The 22019-nt window shown below is 37.3% G+C and overlaps 1 protein-coding gene across 1 annotated transcript in view; it reads right to left on the reverse strand.

Moving 5' to 3' along the window:
• Window positions 1-22019, reverse strand: part of CSMD1 (CUB and Sushi multiple domains 1) — a 1958110-nt gene that overhangs the window by 563627 nt on the left and 1372464 nt on the right. Inside the window, exon 8 of the mRNA XM_032869815.1 lies at window positions 13670-13757. Within this exon, the coding sequence (XP_032725706.1) occupies window positions 13670-13757 (88 nt within the window). The remainder of the gene's footprint in view (window positions 1-13669; window positions 13758-22019) is intronic.

Here is a 22019-nt window from a genome sequence, read left to right on the forward strand (position 1 = left end):
TCCCAGAGACACACAACTCTGGTTTCCTGCTCTTCACTCCTGCTACTTTCTCTCTTTGATAAGGAACTTTCTTCATTTAATGCTCCCTTCTATGTGTCATTTGAGAAACATTAACCGAAAGCACACGAGTCCAGACAATGTGAGTCTGGGCAAACAGGCCACCCAGAGAAGGCAGGTACCAAGAACAAAGGATCCTGAGGGAATGCCCTGTGTTTTGTTCACTTGGAAATCTGTCCCAGACCTTAGCATTGAGCTTGTACTGTCCCCGAAATAAGTAACTCTCAGATAAGCCCACTGACTCTCTAACGAGTGAGTCTGTTGCCCACTCAGAAAGGACTTTTGATACTTAACTGGCCGCTCTCCATTTCAAGAAAGATGTGGTCCTCATACAGGAGACTGAAAGCCTACAAGGACAATCTGTGCTAACCCAGGCACTTGTGCCTAAGATGCCATCAAAGTGCACGGCTTGCACAGTGACATAGATAGTGCCATCGTCAGAGAGATCAATGCACAGCTGCTGTGAATTTTGGAATGTCTTTTGTTACCCTTCTGATTTTCACACATAATGTATCATTTCTGGGTCATTTTTTTTTCTTTTTATAGAGACAATTTCCAGACTCATCTCCTCAAACCTTGAGGCAATTGAGCACCACTAGAAATGCATCACAGAGTAGATGGATCCCTCTAGCCTAAGGAAAGAACAGAAACTAATACTTCATATCATTTTTAGAGGCTGTATGTTAGCAATTGTGCAAGAAAGACCCCTAACAATGATTGGAACATAAGGCACTTCAAGGGGATGAGTAACCACAATGCCAGGACAAAGGGCCTTCAACTGGCAATAGATCTTCAAACTGTGACCAGCACGACGTTGAGGAAGGCGTGTAACTTTTCCCATGAGGCAATTTAATTTCAGTCTTCCAAGGATGCTAAAAGATCGTGGGAATCTGCCATTTGCCCAGCAAGAGGGCTTCCTGTCTGACAAAGTAGAAACGGTAAAGCCTCCTCTTCACCACCCACCCACCACCGTTCCTGCAGAAGCAGAAGCCAGGTCCACACTATTACAAAGGATGCATTTTGGAAAGAAACAGGTGGAGAGAAGATCTGGATGCTCAATGACAGAACTTCCCCATCGGCTCTTCTCCCATTTTCTTTGTCTCCTTGTGTGTTCAGAGCCAGGAGGTCCTCTCTAGTCACGAGCAGAAGTTTTTCAGTAACCCTCCTCTTGTGATCTTGGGAAAATAGGCTTGGTAATACGAAGGTCCAAAAAGCTCAGTGGTGCCTAAATATTAACTTCTAGACTCATGTTTGCCATTGTTTTCTGGTTTCCAATACTATTCCATCATGGTACCTCTGAAATCCCTGCTCATTCACGGAAGCTGCTCACAGGACTTACGTCTTTATTATTTTTCTCTAGAACATTATTCGACGGAGGCCATGACTGGGCAATATTTTTGTAGGGGGAAATCAAGTTGGCAACCCTTGTTTCTTAAGCTTTTGCAGACACATACATGTCATTGAAGACAAGTTATTGGAAGAGGTTTTCACACAAGATATGTGATCTTAAATGCTTGTTTTCAAGTGTGAGCCCTTCTGATTGGTTACACCATCTGTCTAATAACTTACTGTGATTGACATACACCAGGCAGTCCAGTGGTGGTTCACTTGTCTGCCTGTTGAAATCACATGGGCACTTAAAAAAATCCAAATATTGAGGTAGCTGGAGGGATCCACTTCATAAACACAGAATGTGGTTTCTAGGGGACAGAGGCACTGGAGGATGAGAAGTTACTGCTTTGTTCTGGAAGATGAAATAGTTCTGGAGACAGATGGTGGGGATGGTTGCACAATGTGAATGAGCTTAATGTCTCTGAACTGTGTACTTAGAAACAGTTAAGATGATGAATTTTATGGTAAATACACTTTACCACAATTAAAAGTTTAAGAGAAAATCCTAACACTCAGGCCATATTCCTAGTCAATTAATTCAGAATCTTTGGGGACAGTTAAGAGCACAGTGGCTGGCAGCTCTCTATCTAGTGGTGATCAATGAACACGAACTCTCCATCCATTCTTTCCATGGATGCATTTTTTGGTGGACGTGCATTAGGCAAAGAAGCAAGTGATCAGAGATGCCGAGGACTTTTTAAGTGAATTGGAAACATTGGGGAGCAGGAGAATGATCCCAAATAATAAATGCACTGGTTAATTACTTAGCGTTCACTGCATTTATATTCTTAAAGTTGACAACTCTTCTATGTATCAGTGATGATGAACTCACATGCTTCCTTTGGCCTCAAGGTGGTTGGCACCCCTCAGTAGCATCATAGTAGTTTTGTAGAACTGTATGCTCTAAGAGACCAAGGAGAATTATAACTAAGAGACACAGACAGAGCTTTGCAGCTCTATCAGACTTCAGAAATCCTCGAGTCTTCTATTTCAACTCCTTCTTTTACAGATGGGGAAACCAATAAACCGAGAAGTAAACTGCATTACCCAAAGTCACTGTAGAGAGCATTAGTATTTACCCAGTCCTTAAAAAGGCATTTCTGTTGATGATGACCAAGTGGGCTAATGATGTCATCAACTATCACTTGCATTTTGAAACTGACAAATTAGGGTATGCCTAAATAACCATGATTTATTGTTCCAGAAAACTACTTAGATGGATATTATTATTTTGATTAAAAAAAATAATTTATTGTTGCAGACACTGGAAAGACAATGGAAGAGAGAGGGGAAATGTTCCGTGGGTTCTGCTGGGTGGATTCTTTATTGGAAACAGCTTTGGCCAGATAAACGAGACCTGAAACATGCATGGGGTGCCCTCTTTCAGAGGCACATAATGGTTTCAGATAATGTGGACAGGAAAATATTGGTTGTGATATTTCTTTAAGCAGTTTTTAAAAATATAGCCAGGGCTCTTTGAAAGAAGAGTAGTCATTGGCAAATATTTGTCGCAGACTATAGTCTCAGTAACAGTGAATCTTATAGAGAATGAGACGCCCACCTTCAGCAAACAGAATTGAAACGAGTGATGTCCTTCCAATATTTTTCCAATTTTACAGCATGTATGCTGGCTTATATGCTGTTAGTGTAATTCTTTATATTTTCATGTAACAAAAGGCAAGTGGCTCTGGTGTCCCTGATATTAACCCACAGTGGAGAAATACTAAAGCTTGCTGCACCAACATTTTTTAAAACTATAAAGAAAATGACCAGTGGTAAAGAACACCAAAGGAAAATAAAATAAAATAAAATGAATTATCAGCGTGTTATAAGAAAAGAAAGAGGGCTGAGTATGGAAGGTAGAAATGAGCAGCAGTTTATCAAGAGACTTGGGATATGGATTTCCCCTGCTCCTCATTGTTTATGTAACTGTATTTTATGTATCCCAGGTTCTTTGTCATGGGAGGACTCATAGTTCCACCTGACACTGCTTGACTTCATATATTCATATAAATGTGAGATTCCTTTGAGTAAAAAGGGCCAAGATGTAAAAACACATGGTATTAATTTGAATAGTGATCTATAAAAGTCAAGAATTTAAATTAAATATTTGGTTTTTCTTTTCTTTTTTCTTTTATTTACTTATTTTTTAGAAGATTTTATTTATTTATTTATTTATTTATTTATTTATTTATTTATTTGACAGACAGAGACACAGTGAGAGAGGGAACACAAGCAGAGGGAGTGGGAGAGGGAGAAGCAGGCTTCCCGTTGAGCAGGGAGCCCAACATGGGGCTCAATCCCAGGACCCTGGGATCAGGATCTGAGTCAAAGGCAAACACTTAATGACTAAACCACCCAGTTGTCCCTAAGTATTTGTTTTTTAAGTAAGAATTATCACTATCCCAACACCCAAATTCTCTTTTGAGCATAGGTCATGTTTTAAGAAAAGTTGATAATTTCTCTGCCTGATGGCAATAAATTTAATGAGTTTAGCTGGATGCTAATTAGGCTATGATTGCATACCCTAGCAACAGTCTTATTAGTTTCAATTTAATCCAATTTAACATAAAAACCTGTCTACCATATGTTGAGCACAGTAATAAGAAATCAAATCAATAAATCCTGTCCTGTCCTCTTTCCATCAGGATCTCACAATTCAACATGATAGAAACAGACATCTAACGTGAGAGATACATAAACACGTGACATAAACAGTTGTGCTGAAGAGGCTGAAATTATGGGGTGAAGCAAGGTGGTAGTAAAGACTCCTCATCCTACAAACGGAAGGCGATTGTGTGGATGGGAAAGGCAGATATGATTAGAAAATATTCTGTCCTACAAAAAACCCGTCCTAAAAAAAAAAACATGAAGCACGTGTCAGCATTCCCCAATCTTGCTTCTTCAAGAACCTCGTGTTTCTATATTAGCTCGTCCTACTCTACCTGTGGGATATCTATCACCTGAGAACAGTTTTCATGGGTGGTGAGGTATGGCAGGAGGGAAAACTGTGCTTAAGAATATGACTAAGAATTGGAAACAGAAACACAGAACCTTAAGGGCAGCAGTGGCTACCTTCCTGAGAGGAGGGAGTTTTAGGCTAGGTAACAAAGAGTTCAAACAAATTTAGGATTGTTGTTAAATGTGGTTCTGCCATGTGGGGTAGTGAGAGGTGCACATATGGGAGAAAAGTTAGTAAAGGAGGAAGGGTCACGGAAGAGGATGGAAGCCCACGTTTTTCAGAAACCAGAGGTCCCTAAATTCAATTTCAGCTTGTATTAAATGTGATAAAGAATTTTATAAAGAACACAACTTAAGATTAGAAATAATATACATAAAGAACCTATAAAATGTAGCAACAATATAAAATATATTTATATATCATATGCAATGTTTATACAATATACATAGAACCTATAACATGTGGCTATCTATATAATATTTCTATATAATATACACTATTTATATACTATATAAAAAAACCTACTATACCCAGCAGTGTGAGCACGGGTGCTGCTAGTCTATATAAATCCTTTATACAAAATTACAAGGTGACATTTGCTCTTAATTGTCACTTAGAACAAAGAAACTCCATGCTAAGGCACATGAGTTGGAACACTGAGCTCAAGGTTAGGTTCGAACCACATCTTGACTCCTCACGTGGCTAACTGGTGGTGTCCACAAACTGAACACCCCATCCAGTAGCCCTGCACGGCAGGTGTGAAAACATCCAGTCATTGTAATTGTCCTTATTAACAATCCTTTGAGGTCTAGAGGGGTTTTGGAGTCCAGAAGATCTGGCTTCAAATCCCAGCTCTAACTATGACTAGAGACAGTATCTTGTCATGTTAACATTCTGAATTTCAATAGCTATGTTTGAAAAAGTTGGGATGATGATATCCACCTGCACCTATAGTACCTACCTATCTTATTACCATAGGAAATAGTTAATAGATGTCACCATCCATCCATAAATTCTCCATCCGTACTCCAGTTCCATCCCTTACATATGGTGTCTGAATTTTCCTATCAATCTATTCATAAATATTCCATTCTAATGAATATACTTTGTCTTTTAGAGAGTGGTCAGTGGTGAACAAAATGTCCGAAAATTGTCCCCAAAGTGATTTGAATTCAAATAAGGAAGCTTTGAGTTTTAGGCTTCAATATTTAGAATTCTTTATATATAATAATGGAATTAATATTTAGATTGCTTATGGGGGAAAAAAAGACTTCCATAGAAACAAAAATAATAATATAAATAAAATCAGATGAGGAATATTTTACCAACCTAATAAAGTGCACATTTTTAAAACAGAAACAGCCCCAAATTACATATAATTACAGTGCTAACTACAAATGAATTCTATCCACTCTTCTTGACAATGTTGGTCATTAGTTTGGATTATATGTTAGTCATTAGTTTTGATTACATGAATTTAGAAAGAACTGAATTGCCTTTCATTAAAAACAGTCTCAAAAAGACTTTAAACAATCAAGAATATCCTCCCTCTTTTTAAAACACCAGCGTTTATAGTCAGCTTATTATACGCTGGGCCCATGACATGTCATTCCTCTCCGTGGTCATAAGGCATTTTTACATGGTCGTGATCTTCTGTTTGCGTATGAACGCACATGGATTCTACTGTCACTGGAGGGAGGCGGTCAGTCAATGAATAAAGATTTTACATAAAGGATACCCAGGATCACTACATAGTACCAAACTACTAGTCGGGATGACACTGGGTTTTAATTTAGTAGAAACAGAAAATATCTAGATAGCATGTTTCTTTGTCCACATATCCTTTTTTCTTATGCCTTCAACAATATTTTTATGCTGTATAGAGTCAACTTTCCTATCTAATGCACCTTGTTTCAAGATGTGGCCCACAGATCCCTGGAATGGGTAATGAGACCCCTTCAGGGGGTATGATATTTTTACATGAGATTGTTTTTATAACACTAAGAGATGTGTGCTTTTCCCCATGTGTTGCTATTTCCACTGATGGTGAAAAAGCAATGGTGAGCAAAGATGATAATGACCTAATGTAAACGGAAGCAATAGCACCATGCTCTAGCATTGAGATGGAGGAGGAGGAGAGGAGAGGAGAAGGAGGAGAAGGAGATGAGGATGAAGATGAAGAAGAAAAAGAAGGAGAAGGAAGAGGAGGGGGGGAGGAGGACGGATAGAGGCCAGCATCACTTAAGAAAGGTCTTGAGGAAGGAGAAAAAATTTTCAATTTTAATAAATCTTGACCACTGAGTACATAATGCATCTGTGGTGTATACTGAAGTCTGACACGATCTCAAGGAAAAAAGGTGCATTGAAATTGTTTGGATTGTGAGCTGAATTAACTGCTTTATTTTCACAGAACACCTTCTTATTTGAAAAAATAACTGATAAGCTATTATTGTTAATATTTGAGTTGTCAAACATGCTCTTTAAAAATTGAATGAATGAGCCCTTTTTTTGAATGAGAGATTTATTCAAGAAAAATAACTGACAAAATTGTAGCCAATAATAAAATTCAAGTTTTTTAATAAAAATTAGAAATTTTGAAAATTTGTATGCGTCACCATGAGTTTGACACCTTCCCGAAGCTTAAATATTTTTCCAGTAAGATCTATAGAGATATTAAGACATACAGTGTTTTTGATATTGTGCAGGGAAGTGTATCAACATTGGGAAGCACTCATAACTCAATCAATTATTTGTCAAATGACAAAGGCAGGATGGTACAAAATCGTGCATGTCTGAAACATTTCAAGATGGAAGCTAGATAATGGTTTTTAAGGTAAAGAAGTATAAAATATTTATTCTTATGATTTCATATTCTAAATTGCAACCAATATTTAAGAAAATATCATTTGTCAATGTTTATAATATCACATATTATATATCTCCATATAACTTACTGGAAAAATATTTATGCTTATAAAGCTGTCAAACTCCCGGTAGCACATACAAGAAACAGGCTTTTACCACAGAGAACAAACTGATGGTTCCTGGAGGGGAGACGGTGGGAGATGGGTTAAGTAGGTGATGGACATTAAGGAGTGCACTCGTGATGAGCATTGGGTATTTATGTAAGTGATGAATCACTAAATCTACACTAAATTAATACTGAAACTAATATTACCCTGTATGTTAGTGAAATGGAACTTCAATAAAAACTTGGAAAAAATAAAATAAAATAAATAAAATAAAGTTCACTTATTTTTCAACCATATGTGAGGCAGGATTTTTAAAAATATTTTAACCAAAACAACATAATGTAACAGACTGAATGTAGCAACAGACGTATGAATCCGATTACAGTGTTACCATACTAACAAAAATCAGAAAAAAGTAGGAGTGGCTATGATAAAAGAGGGCTAAGTTGATTTCAGAGGGAAAAGATATTACCCAAGATAACATCAAAAGTGTGAGTTCATTAAGAAGACAAGGTATTGAGGAGGGCACGAGCTGTGATGTGCACTGGGTGTTATACGTCACTAATGAATCACTGAACGTTGGGAAAAAAAGTCACTCATACTGAAAGAAAAAAAAAGAGAGAGAGTCTTAACAATAGAGAACAAACTGAGGGTTGACAGAGGGAGGTGGGGGGGAATGGGCTGGATGGGGGATGGGTATTAAGGAGGGCACTTGTGATGATGAGCACTGGGTGCTGTATGTGGGATGAACCACTGAATTCTACTCCTGAAACCAATATGGCACTGTATGCTATAACATGTGGCTGTCTATACAATACTAATAGATACAATATACATATATATTATCTATGTAATCTATACAATATATCAACTAGAATTTAAATATATTTTTTAAAAATACAAGCAACTTTAAAGATGTATGTAACAGAGCTTCAAAATACATGAAGCAAAAGCTGATAAAACTGTAATAAAAATAGATAAATCCACAATCGCAGTAAAGGATTTCAGTATATCTCTCTCAAGAACAGAACAAACGGTCAGAAATCAGTGAGGATAGTAAAGACCTGCACGACAGTGTCCTGCTTGACCTAATCAATATCTACGGACTATTTCACCTACCGTGACAGAATATACATTATTTCCAGTTTACACAAAATGCTTGCAAAAATAGAGCATATTATAGGGCAGAAAGCAACTTTCAGTCAGTTGAAAAGGACTCAAGTTGTAAACGCATGTTCTCTGACCACACAGTTCCTGGGAAATCCCTAGAAAGTTGGGACACTGTCATGTAAACCATGGGTCACAGAAGTAATCACAAGGGAAAACAGGCAGTATTCTGAACGGCAAGCAACGGAAAACACAGTACTTATGGGGCGCAGTGAACTCCACCTTAGAGTGAAAGACAATGCACTGAAAACCCACATTAGAACACGGTCTTAAATCACAGCTTCCATCTTAAGAAACCAGAAAAAGAAGGGCAAATCAATCCTATCGTGATCAGAAGAAAGAAAATAATAAAAGAGCAGAAATCAACAGAGTACAAAATAAATAACTCTGATATAGAAAAATTGGTGACACCAAATGTAGTTTTTTGGAGATTAATAACAATGACATATCACTAGTCAGATGTATCAGGTAAAATAGAAAATTCAGATCACCAACATCAGAAATTAGGACTGTGCCATCACTACTGATTTCAAAGACAATAAGGAAAAATTATTAATAACATTATGATGATAAATCTGACAATTTTTTGGATAAAAATTGAAAAATTCCTTGAGATTGACAAACTGTCAAAGCTACATACTCGAGTAGAGGGAGAATCTGAATTAGCTTGTAAGTAGAAGAAAAGTTGTAATTTAAAAATTTTCATAAGAAAATTCCAATTCCAGATGACATCATTGACAAGCCTCTCAAAAATTTAAGAAGGAAACATTATCAATTCTACACGAAATCTTTCAGGATATTACAGATGAGAGAATATTCCCTAATTAATTTTATTAGACCAGCATTACTCTAATAGCAAAACCAGACTAAGACATTATAAGTCATATATACACATACTATATCAGTGTATATAAGAATATACTAGAGGCCACTCTCTCTTGTGAGAACACAAACACATATATATTTATATATCAAGACCAAATTAATGTATCCCAGAATGCAAGAAAATCCATTAATATAATTAATTATATTAACAACTGAACAAACAGAACAAATCATCTCAACAGAATTAGAAAAAACTTTTGACAAAATCTTTATCCAATTCTGGTAAGAACTTAAAACAAACTGAGAATAGAAGGGCACTTTCTTAACCTGATAAAAGTAATCTATGAAAACCTACAACTAGTATCACTTAAGGATGAGAGCCTGAATGTTTTCGACCAAAGATCAAGAATGAAGTGAGAACGAGGTACCCGTCTGCTCAGTGGGAAGAGCATTCGACTCTTGATCTCGACCTCGTGAGTTTGAGCCCCTCACCGGGGACAGAGATTACTAATAATAATTAAAACTTATAAAAAAGGAATAAAGCAGGAATGTCTCATGTCTCCCACTTGTATTCAATCTCATAATATAGGTTTTTGCCAGACCCTTCAGGCAAGGGAAAGAAATAAAATATATTCACATTGGAAAGAAAAACATAAAACAGGCTTTTTTGGTACACCTGGGTGGCTCAGTTAAGCATCTGACTTCAGCTCTGGTCTCATCCCAGGATCCTGGGATCAGGGATCTCAGGATCATTCCAGAATCCCACGTCAGACTCTTTGCTCAGTGCAGAACCTGCCCCACCCTCTGCCCCTCTCCCTGCTCATTCTCTCTCTCTCTCTCTCTCACTCTGACAAATAAATAAATAAAATCTCTTCTTAAAAATGTTTTATTTCTAGTTATCAGGATCATCCAGAGAGATAGTCCTCTGAGGTGTAGAGTTAGTAGAACTGGCTTGCCACAGTTCTGTAGATACACACATATGTATGCACACACATATACACTCAAAGATAGCAAAAATATTTACATTTGTATTTATTTGTTTTTTTAAATATTTTTTATTTATTCATTTCAGAGAGAGAGAGAGAGCAAGAGCATGAGAAGGAGGAGGAGCAGGAGAGGGAGAAGCAGGCTCCCCGCTGAGCAAGGAGCCCAATGTGAGGCTCATCCCAGGATTCCAGGATCGTGAGCTGAGCCGAAGGCAGATGCTTAACTGACTGGGTCACCCAGGTGCCCCTGTGTTTAGTCTTACAGGAAGTTTAATCTTTCAAATCATTTTCCCTTATATTATTTGATTGCCATGAACTTGGAGACATGTAAGCAATAATAGAGATTCCCCAGAAAAATGAGATATTTGGAAGTCTGGATGTCTCATAAGGTACTCCATTTCGTCCTTGGCTTTCCCCAACATGCATCAACACAACCTTAGGAGCTAATGTTTATACCAAAATTAAACCTCTTCTTTGGAAATAAGGCTGTGGTAAGAACAAGCTAGAACAAATGTCAGCATAGTCACCTAAGATGCTCATAAAACATTTCGTTACTACCCTTATGCTAAATGGACACTGGAGACTGGCCTTGGATGTTTCTCAATTCCCCATGATCTTCTGGAGATTAAGACGTTTCCCTAATTCTCCTTACTATAGGATGCAATTTGAACAATTTGGCATTGCCAGACAGCATTTAACTGACTATGTTTAAAAAAGGAGGTCTGCCAAATAGGTCAAAGATGTTTCCAGATTCCCGTGAAGATTTTCAGGGGTGATGGAGTACCCATGGGCAATCTCCCTCATCCACACAGTGCACTTGCAATGTAGACGCTGAGTGCCTGGGTGGCAGGCACTATTTTAGTCACCAAGAGGCAAGATGACTAAGACACCATTGCTGCACCAGGGAAGCGTGAGTCAGACAGGGAAAATGGACATGTGAACAATCATGAGGATTCATTGCTGCAAAGTCTAATGGAAGGATGTTTGTGGTTATTTGGAAGTGAGGCATGGAGAACATTTTGTTGTGGGGGAGGGAAAATGGAGGTAGTCGTTTTTGAGATAAGAAAAGATTTCCTAGAATAAAAAACTCAATGGAACATTGGGGAGGGCATGGGCTATGGCGAGCCCTGTGAACTGTATAAAACTGATGACTCACAGACCTGTACCCCTGAAACAAATAATACATTATACATTAATTAAACAAAACAAAACAAAACTTGATGGATTCTAGCAAGAGTGTGCAAATTAAAAAAAAATGTGTAAGTTTCATTTATTTTATTTATCTTCAAATGACAAAATTCCTGAATGCCTTCAACTGACATATTTTATGTGATAGTGGAAGTCAGCCCCTGTCTTTGTTAGACCGGCGTAGCCATGAGGACGCATCACACCCACTGAGAGGGCTAACAATCACTCAAGCCAAGCCAGGCTCTGAAGAACTTCCTTGAGTCAAACGAAGGAAGCCACTGACAGACCAGCGGGGGTGGGGGTGGGGGTTGGTATAAAAGATGGAGCCAGCTGGTTGTTGTGATCTATGGCCTAAAACTCCTGGGTTCAGAGACTGAAGCTCATCACCAGTTAAAAGCAGCTTGCATCTTTGCTCGTTTTTCACCCTGGCCCTATCCTGCTTCCTCCGTTCTGTTTCTCCAAAGTGCACATTAAAAAAAAGAAAAGAAAAAAAAAATCACTTGAAAAAGAATCCTCCTCATCTCGAGCTCTGCTTCAAAGGAACTTGAGCTAAAACACCAGCTCCTTAACTACACTCAAACTTTGTATCTTTAACCTGAAAACAATACAACTTTCCATCTGCTTCAAACTGGACAGACACTGCTAGGAAATCAAAAGCCTTTTGTTACATTTTAATGGAAAAATACTATACACACACACACACACACACACACATATGTGTATATATATATGTATGTGTGTGAGTATATATATATATATATATATATATTCATACCAACTTCATGACAGCCAGCCTATAGACAATTTTATTCTTTAGCCTTTTAAAAATTACTATTGCTACTTATCTTTTTCACTAATATGTGGAATTTAAGAAAAAAAGAGACAAACAACAACAACAACAAACCCAGGTTCTTAAATACAGAGAACTCCCGGTTACCAGAAGGGAGAGGGTAGTGAGGAGTGAAGTAAAGGGGAGTAAGGTCATGCTCATCCTCATGCACACTGAGAAATGTGTAAAATATCTGAACCATTATATTGTACACTTGAAACTAATGTAATGAAAAGTTAAATAACATTTTTTTAAATAAACATTGCTACTACAATTATACTTCTTCCTTCTTTGGTGGCATAACTGTTTTTGTTTTTGTTTTTGTTTTAAGATATATGTATTTATCTGAGAGAGAGACAGAGAAAGAATGAACAGGAGGGGCAGGGGGAGAGGGAGAGAGACCCTGAAGCAGACTTCATGCTGATCCTGGAGCCTGTCTTGGGGCTTGATCTCACAACCCTGAGATCACGACCTGAGCTGAGAGCAAGAGGCAGATGCTTGGTTGACTGAGCCCCCCAGGCTCCCCTTTAACTACATTTTCAGTTTCAGCTCACTTTACCAGCCCAAACTCTCTATACCTATCTTCCTGTTTTCCTTTTAAAAATGGTGAGATTTTAGGAGAGGAAAACATTTCCCTTATGCTCTTTCTTCTTTATTTTGAAGCTTACTCCCAGTGTGAGTATCCACCTTGGAAGCTGGCAAATGTTTCTTGAACTAACAGAAAGGAATTCAAAAATCCAAAGACATGATACTGTAATTATTATTTATACAAATAATAATATAATCATAATGCACTACATTAATACTGCCACAACTGGAGAGTAGTCTCTAGTTCATCACAGTCCTTTTAGTAAAATGAATCATATAAAAAAAATTGCATTGAATGTCATTTATATTCATTATTCTAGAACCTGAATGAGATAATTGTGAGGCTATAGGTAAATTTTTGCTCCATTTATTTTTTAAAACATCAACCAAAATGCATTAGAATATGGGAAGATAATTAATTAAAAAGAGGAGAAAAAAATTCTGGAGACAAATTTTGATCATACATATTTAAGATTAAATGTTTAGGACTGATTCAAATAGTGAAAAGCATCCACAGTACCACATGTGAAAGTTTTCAACACAATATGCTTTAGAGTTTTACAGAGAATATAGCTGCAGAATAATGGAGGAGTTGTATCTTTAATTCCAAAAGGACACAGCAGTTAAGGATAACAAATAGAAATTATATATATGTACATATTTGAAAATAACATGCTTTTCAAATAACCCATGTATCACCTACCTGAAGTCAGAACCTGCTCTTCTACCATTCTCTGGAATCCCAGGATCCGGACACATGTCAGAAACCAACGCAACACCTCCTTGACTCACTAGAATAGAGAGAAACGTTCTTGTAATTTTGTGTAGCTGTTGGGGAAATCGTCAGAGAATAAATTTATGTTAAGCAGGCTTGATTCTTAAATTCTGATAACTTAAAACTGTGGTTTATTTAGAATTAAGATACTTTAGCTATATTAAAATGAATCTTTATTCTTATGTCTCAGAAAGTCTTCTCACCCAGTGAAAGGATGCCAGCATGGTTTAGTTAGAACCTTTTTCTATGAAGTGGGCAAAATTTAATTTTGAAAAATGCATTTGCTCATTATGGACAACTTTATGACAGGTTACAGCAACAGCACGATGGGAAAAAAGAGCAGAGTCATGAAAGTGTCAAAGCTTAGACGGAAGAAAGCCTTCATCCACAATCCATGGATAAAGTGAAGAAACCAATTATCTGTTCATACCTATACAAGAGGCACCTTAAATAAAACTCCTTTTTATGTTTTCTACATTGAACAGGTTTATCACTGAGCCAAAAAACCCAAATACTGTTCTTTTATAGACATGCTGCTTTATTTCCTGAATCTCTTCCGGGAAGAGCCTTCCCTCCTATTGGGATGATGTACAGTCATGGTACGTCAATGATTTTAAAGTACTGGCTTGCTCTTTGGATAGGATAACTGCCACTCAAACACTCATCCAATCTTATCTAAGCTGTCTAATGCAACCAAGGCAAGTCCTTCATTCTTTCCAGAAATTTGCTCAGCCATGGGCCTGTGACCCATTCCATTCAGGGCAACATGAGGGTAAGTCTGTAGCCATGCCTTTGGGAAGACATTCCAGGGAGCCAAGAGAGACCATCTCTGTTTTTATTTGGATCTTACTGTGTCTGGATTTTGAATGTGGAAGGTTTGGTACCATTTTGCTATGGTCCAAAGATGGGAACAATAATATGGATGGGATAAAAGATATATAGCAAGAATCAGGACCCTTGATGTCATAGTCGAGACAGAATATTTACCAATTCCCAAATTATCCTATCTCAACATCCTGTTGGATAATTCGTATTTCCTACAGTTTAAGCCCATTTGAATAGATGATTTAATTATCTATATATGTATATACAGGTAATAGCTATATTTATATGTCCATAATACATATAATATATAAATAATACTATCATATGTATGTGTGTGTGTGTGTATAACTTCCCCACATATATTTTATATGATTCCATAAGAAAGAAATACAGATACCTGGATAAATATTGAAATCTTTAAACATTTTATTAAAACTATGCATAAAAATTGATGATAATTATATCAAGGTGCAGTTTTCCCTGATCAGTTAGGATGAACCTGGGATATGGACATAATCCCACATTAACTACAAGTCTTTCTAGAACACATTAAATAAATGCATTCTTAGGAAGCACTTTGTTATTCCATATTAGTTCATCTATATTTCTTATAGCTTTTAATTGAGATTTTTATATCATCTAAAAATCATTTAACAGTATGGTGTGAGAAATGGATTCAACTCTCAAACTTTCTTTCCCACATATTTGCTCTTCTCATGATCATTTAAAAATAACCCAGCACATAGGGCAGTGACATCAATAATATTGTGGAATAGAAAGCTCCAGGCCCTCTTTCTGCCATGGAAACACCAAATAAAAACTACAGAGGGCATAAAGTAACTTTTTAGGAGTTCTGGAAACCAGTCAGAGGCTAAGAGCCGCCAAGGGAACATCCAGTGAAGAAGAAGCCACATTCATAATAGCAGGAGAGTTCATGAAAGTTTAACTCACTCTTACCCCATACCTTCCCTGACATGGCACAGTGGCCTCATTCCTGGGTTCCTTCACTGAGGATGAAGAAGCAAAGAGAAAATTGTTTGCAATATTCTGGTCTGTGGGGTACATGAAAGACTTTTTTTTTTCCCTTTTGCATGTCGTGGAGCTCATATGGGGAATAGCAGCCAGAAGCCATGGAAGGCACAGTGGCTGCTACATGGAGAAAGTGCTCAGGGACCACAGCCATGCAGGCACCTGGGGTCAAGAAATTACAGGCAGAAGAATGTAACGAATAGTTAAGATCCTAAGAAGCTGGAGTGAGGCTTTTTGGGGAAATAAGATATTTTGAAGCATCTGAATGGGGGACTGGAAAAGCACACACACAGACCCAGATAGGACACATTCCCAGACAAGACTAAGAAGACCTTAAGTCTTCATGCTAGGCTAGCCTTGAGGTTCAGTGGATCACTAATTTTTAAAGTCTTCCACAATGTTCTGCAAAACTGGGAAAGGTAGCTGTTTCTTCCCAAAGCAGTTTTTCACAAAGATCACAAGGCATTCAAAAAATTGAAAAATGTGTGCAATTCAAATGGATAAAATTAATCTCCAGAAATAGTCCCTGAAGAAACACGTGCATCAGACTTACTAGACAAAGACTTTAAAACAACTGTCTTAAATATGAATTTTGAGCAAATTTGAGGAAAGACATAAATATACAAATGCTAGGAGCTACACAGATTCCAAGTAGGACAAACTCAAAACGGCTCACAGTGGGACACATAATCAAACTGTAAAGAGATAAAGACAAGGAAAGAATCTTGAAAGCAGAAAAAGAAAAACATCCATCACCAAGAGACCCCCCAGCAGTTTTCTCAACAGAGAAGTGGCAGGACAGAAGGCAGTGAGGGGAAATATTTAAGTGATGAAAGAAAAGAAAAAAACAAAAAACAAAAAAACAAAAAACAAAGCTATTTACAGAGAATTCTATATCCAGCAAAACTTTCTCAAAGAATGAAGGAAATATTAAGACATTACTAGACCAAACACCACCACCACCACCAACAACAACAACAACAAAAGACAAATAAACAAAAAGAAACAAACAAATAAAAAAACTAAAAAAGCAAAGAGGATTCATTACTTATAGGTCTGCACTATAAGAAAATGTTAAAGGGAGTCCATCAAATTGAAATGAAAGGACACTGGACAATAACTGAAAACTATATGAAAACACAAAGTTCTCTTGTAAAGGTAAATATAGAGAGAAATATTTTAAAAATCCACTATTTTGTCATTTTGATTCACAACTCCATGTAAAAAATTCTCTACATGATTTAAAAGATAAATGCATAAAAATATTATAAAAATGCATTAATAGGTATACAGTATACAGAGATGTGATTTGTGACATCAGGAGCGCAAAGTGGTGGTGAGGGAACAGTGAAGGAACATAACTTTGTGACGGAAGTTAAGTTGATATCAGTTTAAGACAGATTGTTGTAACTTTAGGATCTTATGTGTAATCCTCACGGCAACCACAAAGAAGATATCTATCGAATATGCAAAAAAGGAAATGAGAAAGGAATCCTAATAGGTCAGAAGGAAAATTAACTGAACCCAAAGGAAGATGATAATGGAAGAAACGGCAGACAAAACTGCTGTAAGGCAAACAGGAAATAAATAAAAGTGGTAAAACTAAGTGCCTTCCAATCTGTACTTTCTTTAAATGTAAATGGAATCCATGATATGTATGGTTTGAATTGTTTCCCCTCAGCATTCATATGTTGAATCCCTAACCCCCACTCCTCAGAACGTGACTGCATTGGTGATAGGGTTTTTGAGGAGGTGACTAAGTTAGAACAAGTCATTAGGGTGTGTGTATTCCAGTAAGAGGGATGTCCTTATAAATGGAGAATTAGACACAGATACACAGAGGGAAGACCATATGAAGACACACGGAAAAGAAAACCATCTACGAGTCAAGGAGAGAGCCATCACGTGAAACACCCTGCCAACAGCTGGTCTTAACTTCCTGCCTCCAGAATTCTGAGGAAATAAATGTCTGTTGGTTAAGTCACTCAATTTGTGATCTGTCGCTCTAGCAGGCTAGTATACTCCTCAGTTAAAGACATAGTTTGGCAAAATGGATACACAACGACAAACCAGGATGCAACCATACGCTGCCTACAAGAGACTCACTTTCTGTCTAGGGACAGGCAGAGGTTAAGGGGAGTAATGGCCAGATTCATAGAGACAGGATGTAGAATGCTGGTTTCTCAAGGCATAGAGAGAAAGGCCTCTGGAATTACCATTTAATATGCATAGAGTTTCAGTAGGGAAGCTACAATGTTTCTGGAGAGGGATGGTGGTGACAGGTGGGCAACAATGTGAATGCACTGAAAGCCACAAAATCATATACAAAGAAAATATTTCATATGGTGAAGTTTATGTTATTTGTATATTACCACTGTGGTGTGTGTATGTGTGTGCATCCTAACAAGTTATAAATCTATGTCCTGTCAGCAAATCAACTTATATCAATCTGATAGTTCTAGAATATTCCCCCTTATCCACATTTTCACTTTTTGTGGTTTCAGTTACCTGGGGTCAACCATGGTCCTAAAGCAGGTGACCTAAATCCTAAAGCTATGTCACAACTCCTATCCATTCACCTCAGTTCATCTCGTCATGTAGGCATTTTATCATCTCACATTATCACCAGAAGAGGAAGGGTGAGTACAGGACAATAAATTATTTTGAAGGAGAGAGAGAGACAATATTCACATAGCTTTCATTAGATAATATTGTTATAATTGGTCTATTTTATTAGTAGTAATTATTGTCAGTCTGTCACTGTGCCTGAATTAATAAAATTAAACTTTATCGTATCTGTGGATATTTAGTGCCTATGGGGTCCCATACTGTCCATTGTTTCGGGCATCCGTCTGGAATCTGGGAATGTATCCCTTACAGAGAAGGGGGGCATGGCTGCCCTACTTTTATCCCCAGGCCCACGGTTTCCTAGTCTATACTATGTGCTAGGACAGAGTTCTCAATCAGTAAGCAGTGGTCTCTTAATCAGTCTCTGAAATTGATTTCCCAAAGAGACCTCAATTCCCAGTGCAGAATATTACTTGTGCAATGTTTTTCCTGTCATCATTACTTAGATGTGTCCTGCTTACCCCCAAGCACAATGGTCTTTGCTGTGTCACACGAAAACACCCTTATCGAGGTAAGTGGGCATCGCTGCTTTTATCAGAAGCCATCTGCCGTAGTGTGGCTCTTACTTCACTATTCTACAATAACAAAGTGCTCTAAAACACAGCATAAAGCCTTACAAAAAAGGTCTACTTCTATTTCCCCTTTTCTGTTTTTTCTTCTGTGGAATTGTAATAAAAAGAAATGAAAGAAATTGGACGTACCCATCCAAGTCAGATCAAAACACTCTGGGTCTTTTTAAAGATACTGTCAAAGTCTCTTATTTATTCCAGAAAGGTTATTACTTGGAATTCTGTGAGAGCACAGAATGATTTAGACAAGCCTGAATGGTTTGCAGATGGCAGAAGATAACAGAAAAGTGATGAGAGACTAAATGTAAAATATGGCTGGTTTTCTGAAACAGAGATAGACTTTTAATGGGATAATGACAACAAAGACATGGTGACGGACAGGGTATGTACAAATAAACAATAAGCTCCATAAACCCCAACTACCCATCCCACCAGCAATCATGACCAATTAATTTCCCCAAGAACTGAAGCTTTAAAGCTGGAACGAGGGTGGAGCTCAGCCAGCTTCAAGCACGATCCCCAGTGCCTCAGAGAACTGCTTTCAGAAGAGAGGATTTCCCCGGCTGAATATCATTTTAACTCCAATTTTGTCAAATTACATCCTTTCAAATCTCAGGGGACACAAGCCACGGATATTAATAAATATGTAAAACTTTAGTCAAAACCTTGCAGATAAAAATCAAAACTGGTAACATCCGATGGGTATTAACTAATACTAAAAGAAGATGTAAAACTATGCAAATGGCTGAACAGATCCAGATTAGACAGTTTGTAAAACGCTTTAATTAATTGTGATTTAAAATGTGTAAATTATATTAATGTATATATATTTAAATGCCTTTTTCAAAGTATCTTGATTCACAATATCAAGATTCCCATGAAGTAGTCTAGCAGGAAGAAGATGCTTTTTCCATCAAGTTATCCCACTCCTTGAGGACATGACTTGTGATTGTCAATTAAAATTCAACATAAATAAATAAATAAAATTGAAAAAAAAAATTAAAAATTCAACATTAATCTATTTGCAGCCAACTGTAGAGCTAGACCAGTGCTATAGAGAAAGAAGCAACTAATAGGACAGAGGTATAAACAACTACATGTATGATAAAGGAGATTATAGACAAATCTGTGAGGACAAGAATTATAAATAGTGTAATAATTAGGCATAATTAAAAATAAAACACTGAGGGGCGCCTGGGTGGTTCAGTGGGTTAAAGCCTCTGCCTTCTGCTCGGGTCATGATCCCAGGGTCCTGGGATCGAGCCCCACACTGGGCTCGCCACTCACCGGGGAGCCTGTTTCCTCCTCTCTCTCTGCCTGCCTCTCTGACTACTTGTGATCTGTCTGTCAAATAAATAAATAAAATCTTTAAAAAAATAAAAAATAAAACCCTAAGAATAATAATTACAATAATGATGATGATTTTAAATTTAAATATACAATATGAGCTAGAAACCCCAAGGGTCACTTACATATTGTGTTAGACTGAATCCATACACCCATTCTGTGAGGTGATAATAGTAAAGCCATCCTAAGAGAGAGAAAACTAGGGCCAGAGTCATGACTCTGTTGATCAAAAAATCCAGTTTCTTTTCCTTACATTTGCTGCGATAAGCTAATGAAACATTGTATATTCAAGAGCTTTGTACCTTAAAGTGAGGCTTTATATGATCTCCCTGATATGAGGAATTTAAAAGGCAGAGTGGGGGGTTTGGGGGTTGGGAAGGAAAAAATGAAACAAGATGGATTCTGGAGGGAGACAAACCATAAGAGACTCTTAATCTCACAAAACATACTGAGGGTTGCTGAGGGGAGGGGGGTAAGGAGAGGGTGGGTGGGTGATGGACATTGGGGAGGGTGTGTGCTATGGTGAGTGCTGTGACGTGTGTAAGACTGATGATTCACAGACCTGTATCCTTGGGGCTAATAAGACATTATATGTTAATTTAAAAAAAGATGTTACATAGAAAAGAAATAATAATTCTAAAAAATTCTTAATAATAATATTCCGTTCATAATGAAAAGACACTAAGTACCAAAGGTGAAGTAAAAAGGTGTTTTCATGTATATCTGCAATCACACATGCACACAGGAAGCCATATGCTTCAGGACATGAGGCTTCCGCTCAAGTACCATCTGGTGGCAATTTTCCTGTGGTAGAAGGACCAGGCTCAGTGGCTTTCCATAGCTGCCATAAACCATCTCCAGAGTACTGGAACCATGGCTTGGCTCGAAAATTAAAATCATCATGGAAGGTGCCATTTTTGTGCTGTTGTTGTTAAAATTTAGCTTGTATAGCTTTGGAATAAATATAAGAGTCATTGAAAGAAAATCCGATTCTTTAGTGACATAGCTCCTGGGATATATTACAGCATATTGTTATTGTTGATACTCATTTCTTTAGAGACCCAAAGATATGTGTCCGCTGGATCAATTCTGAGACTAATTCTAACCATTTTAAACCTTCAGAGAGGTGACATGTTTTTAGTTGCATAACATAAAACACGTTGTTGTACAGAAACCATTCTGGTTGAAACCTTGGTAGCAATATCTCCACTCCATCAATGACCTCTATATGACAGACATCCCATTCCACGCATATGTGTTTGAGGGGCACCATAAACTTCAGACTTTCCTGCTATAATCAGTTTGAAATAAGTCAACACTGACATTTCTTCCTTCCACGTTTAATAGACTCAGTATTTCTTTACTGCAATAAAAAGCAATCTCTACTTCTTGATACAGTTCCTCGTTTTGATGCTCAAGAAGTTTTATCTCATCAAGAATAAAACTTATTTAGGTTAGTTCTTCCTAAAAAAAAAAAATTAACTTAATTGTTAATCTCCAAACCATTTTGCTATTGTATTAATTTATTTCATTTAGGTATAACAAGATTATTCTTGTTTTAACAGAGTATCGTGTAGGATATTTCCACATGCATAACATAATTTTGGGTAACTTTTCCCTGTTTCTGCTGGACACTTAGTCTTTACCAGTAGTTGGTTCGATCCCAGAATAGTAAGCAAATATTTACAAGGTTTATAGAAGGAGGTAGATAAAAATTGGTGACATTTGGATTATACCTTACAAGTGCAACATTACAGCTTTAAAGAGATAGCTTACACAGAAATAAATTACCAAAAACACATGGCTTTCATCTACTGTTTTGGATCTCAGGTTAAAGGATCGGCCATGAAATACCTCTCAAGCAACAGAACTTGCAGAAC

Source organism: Lontra canadensis, unplaced genomic scaffold (genome assembly GCF_010015895.1).
Source record: "Lontra canadensis isolate GAN:19392208 unplaced genomic scaffold, GSC_riverotter_1.0 scaffold39, whole genome shotgun sequence".
NCBI classification, from domain to species: Eukaryota; Metazoa; Chordata; class Mammalia; order Carnivora; family Mustelidae; genus Lontra; species Lontra canadensis.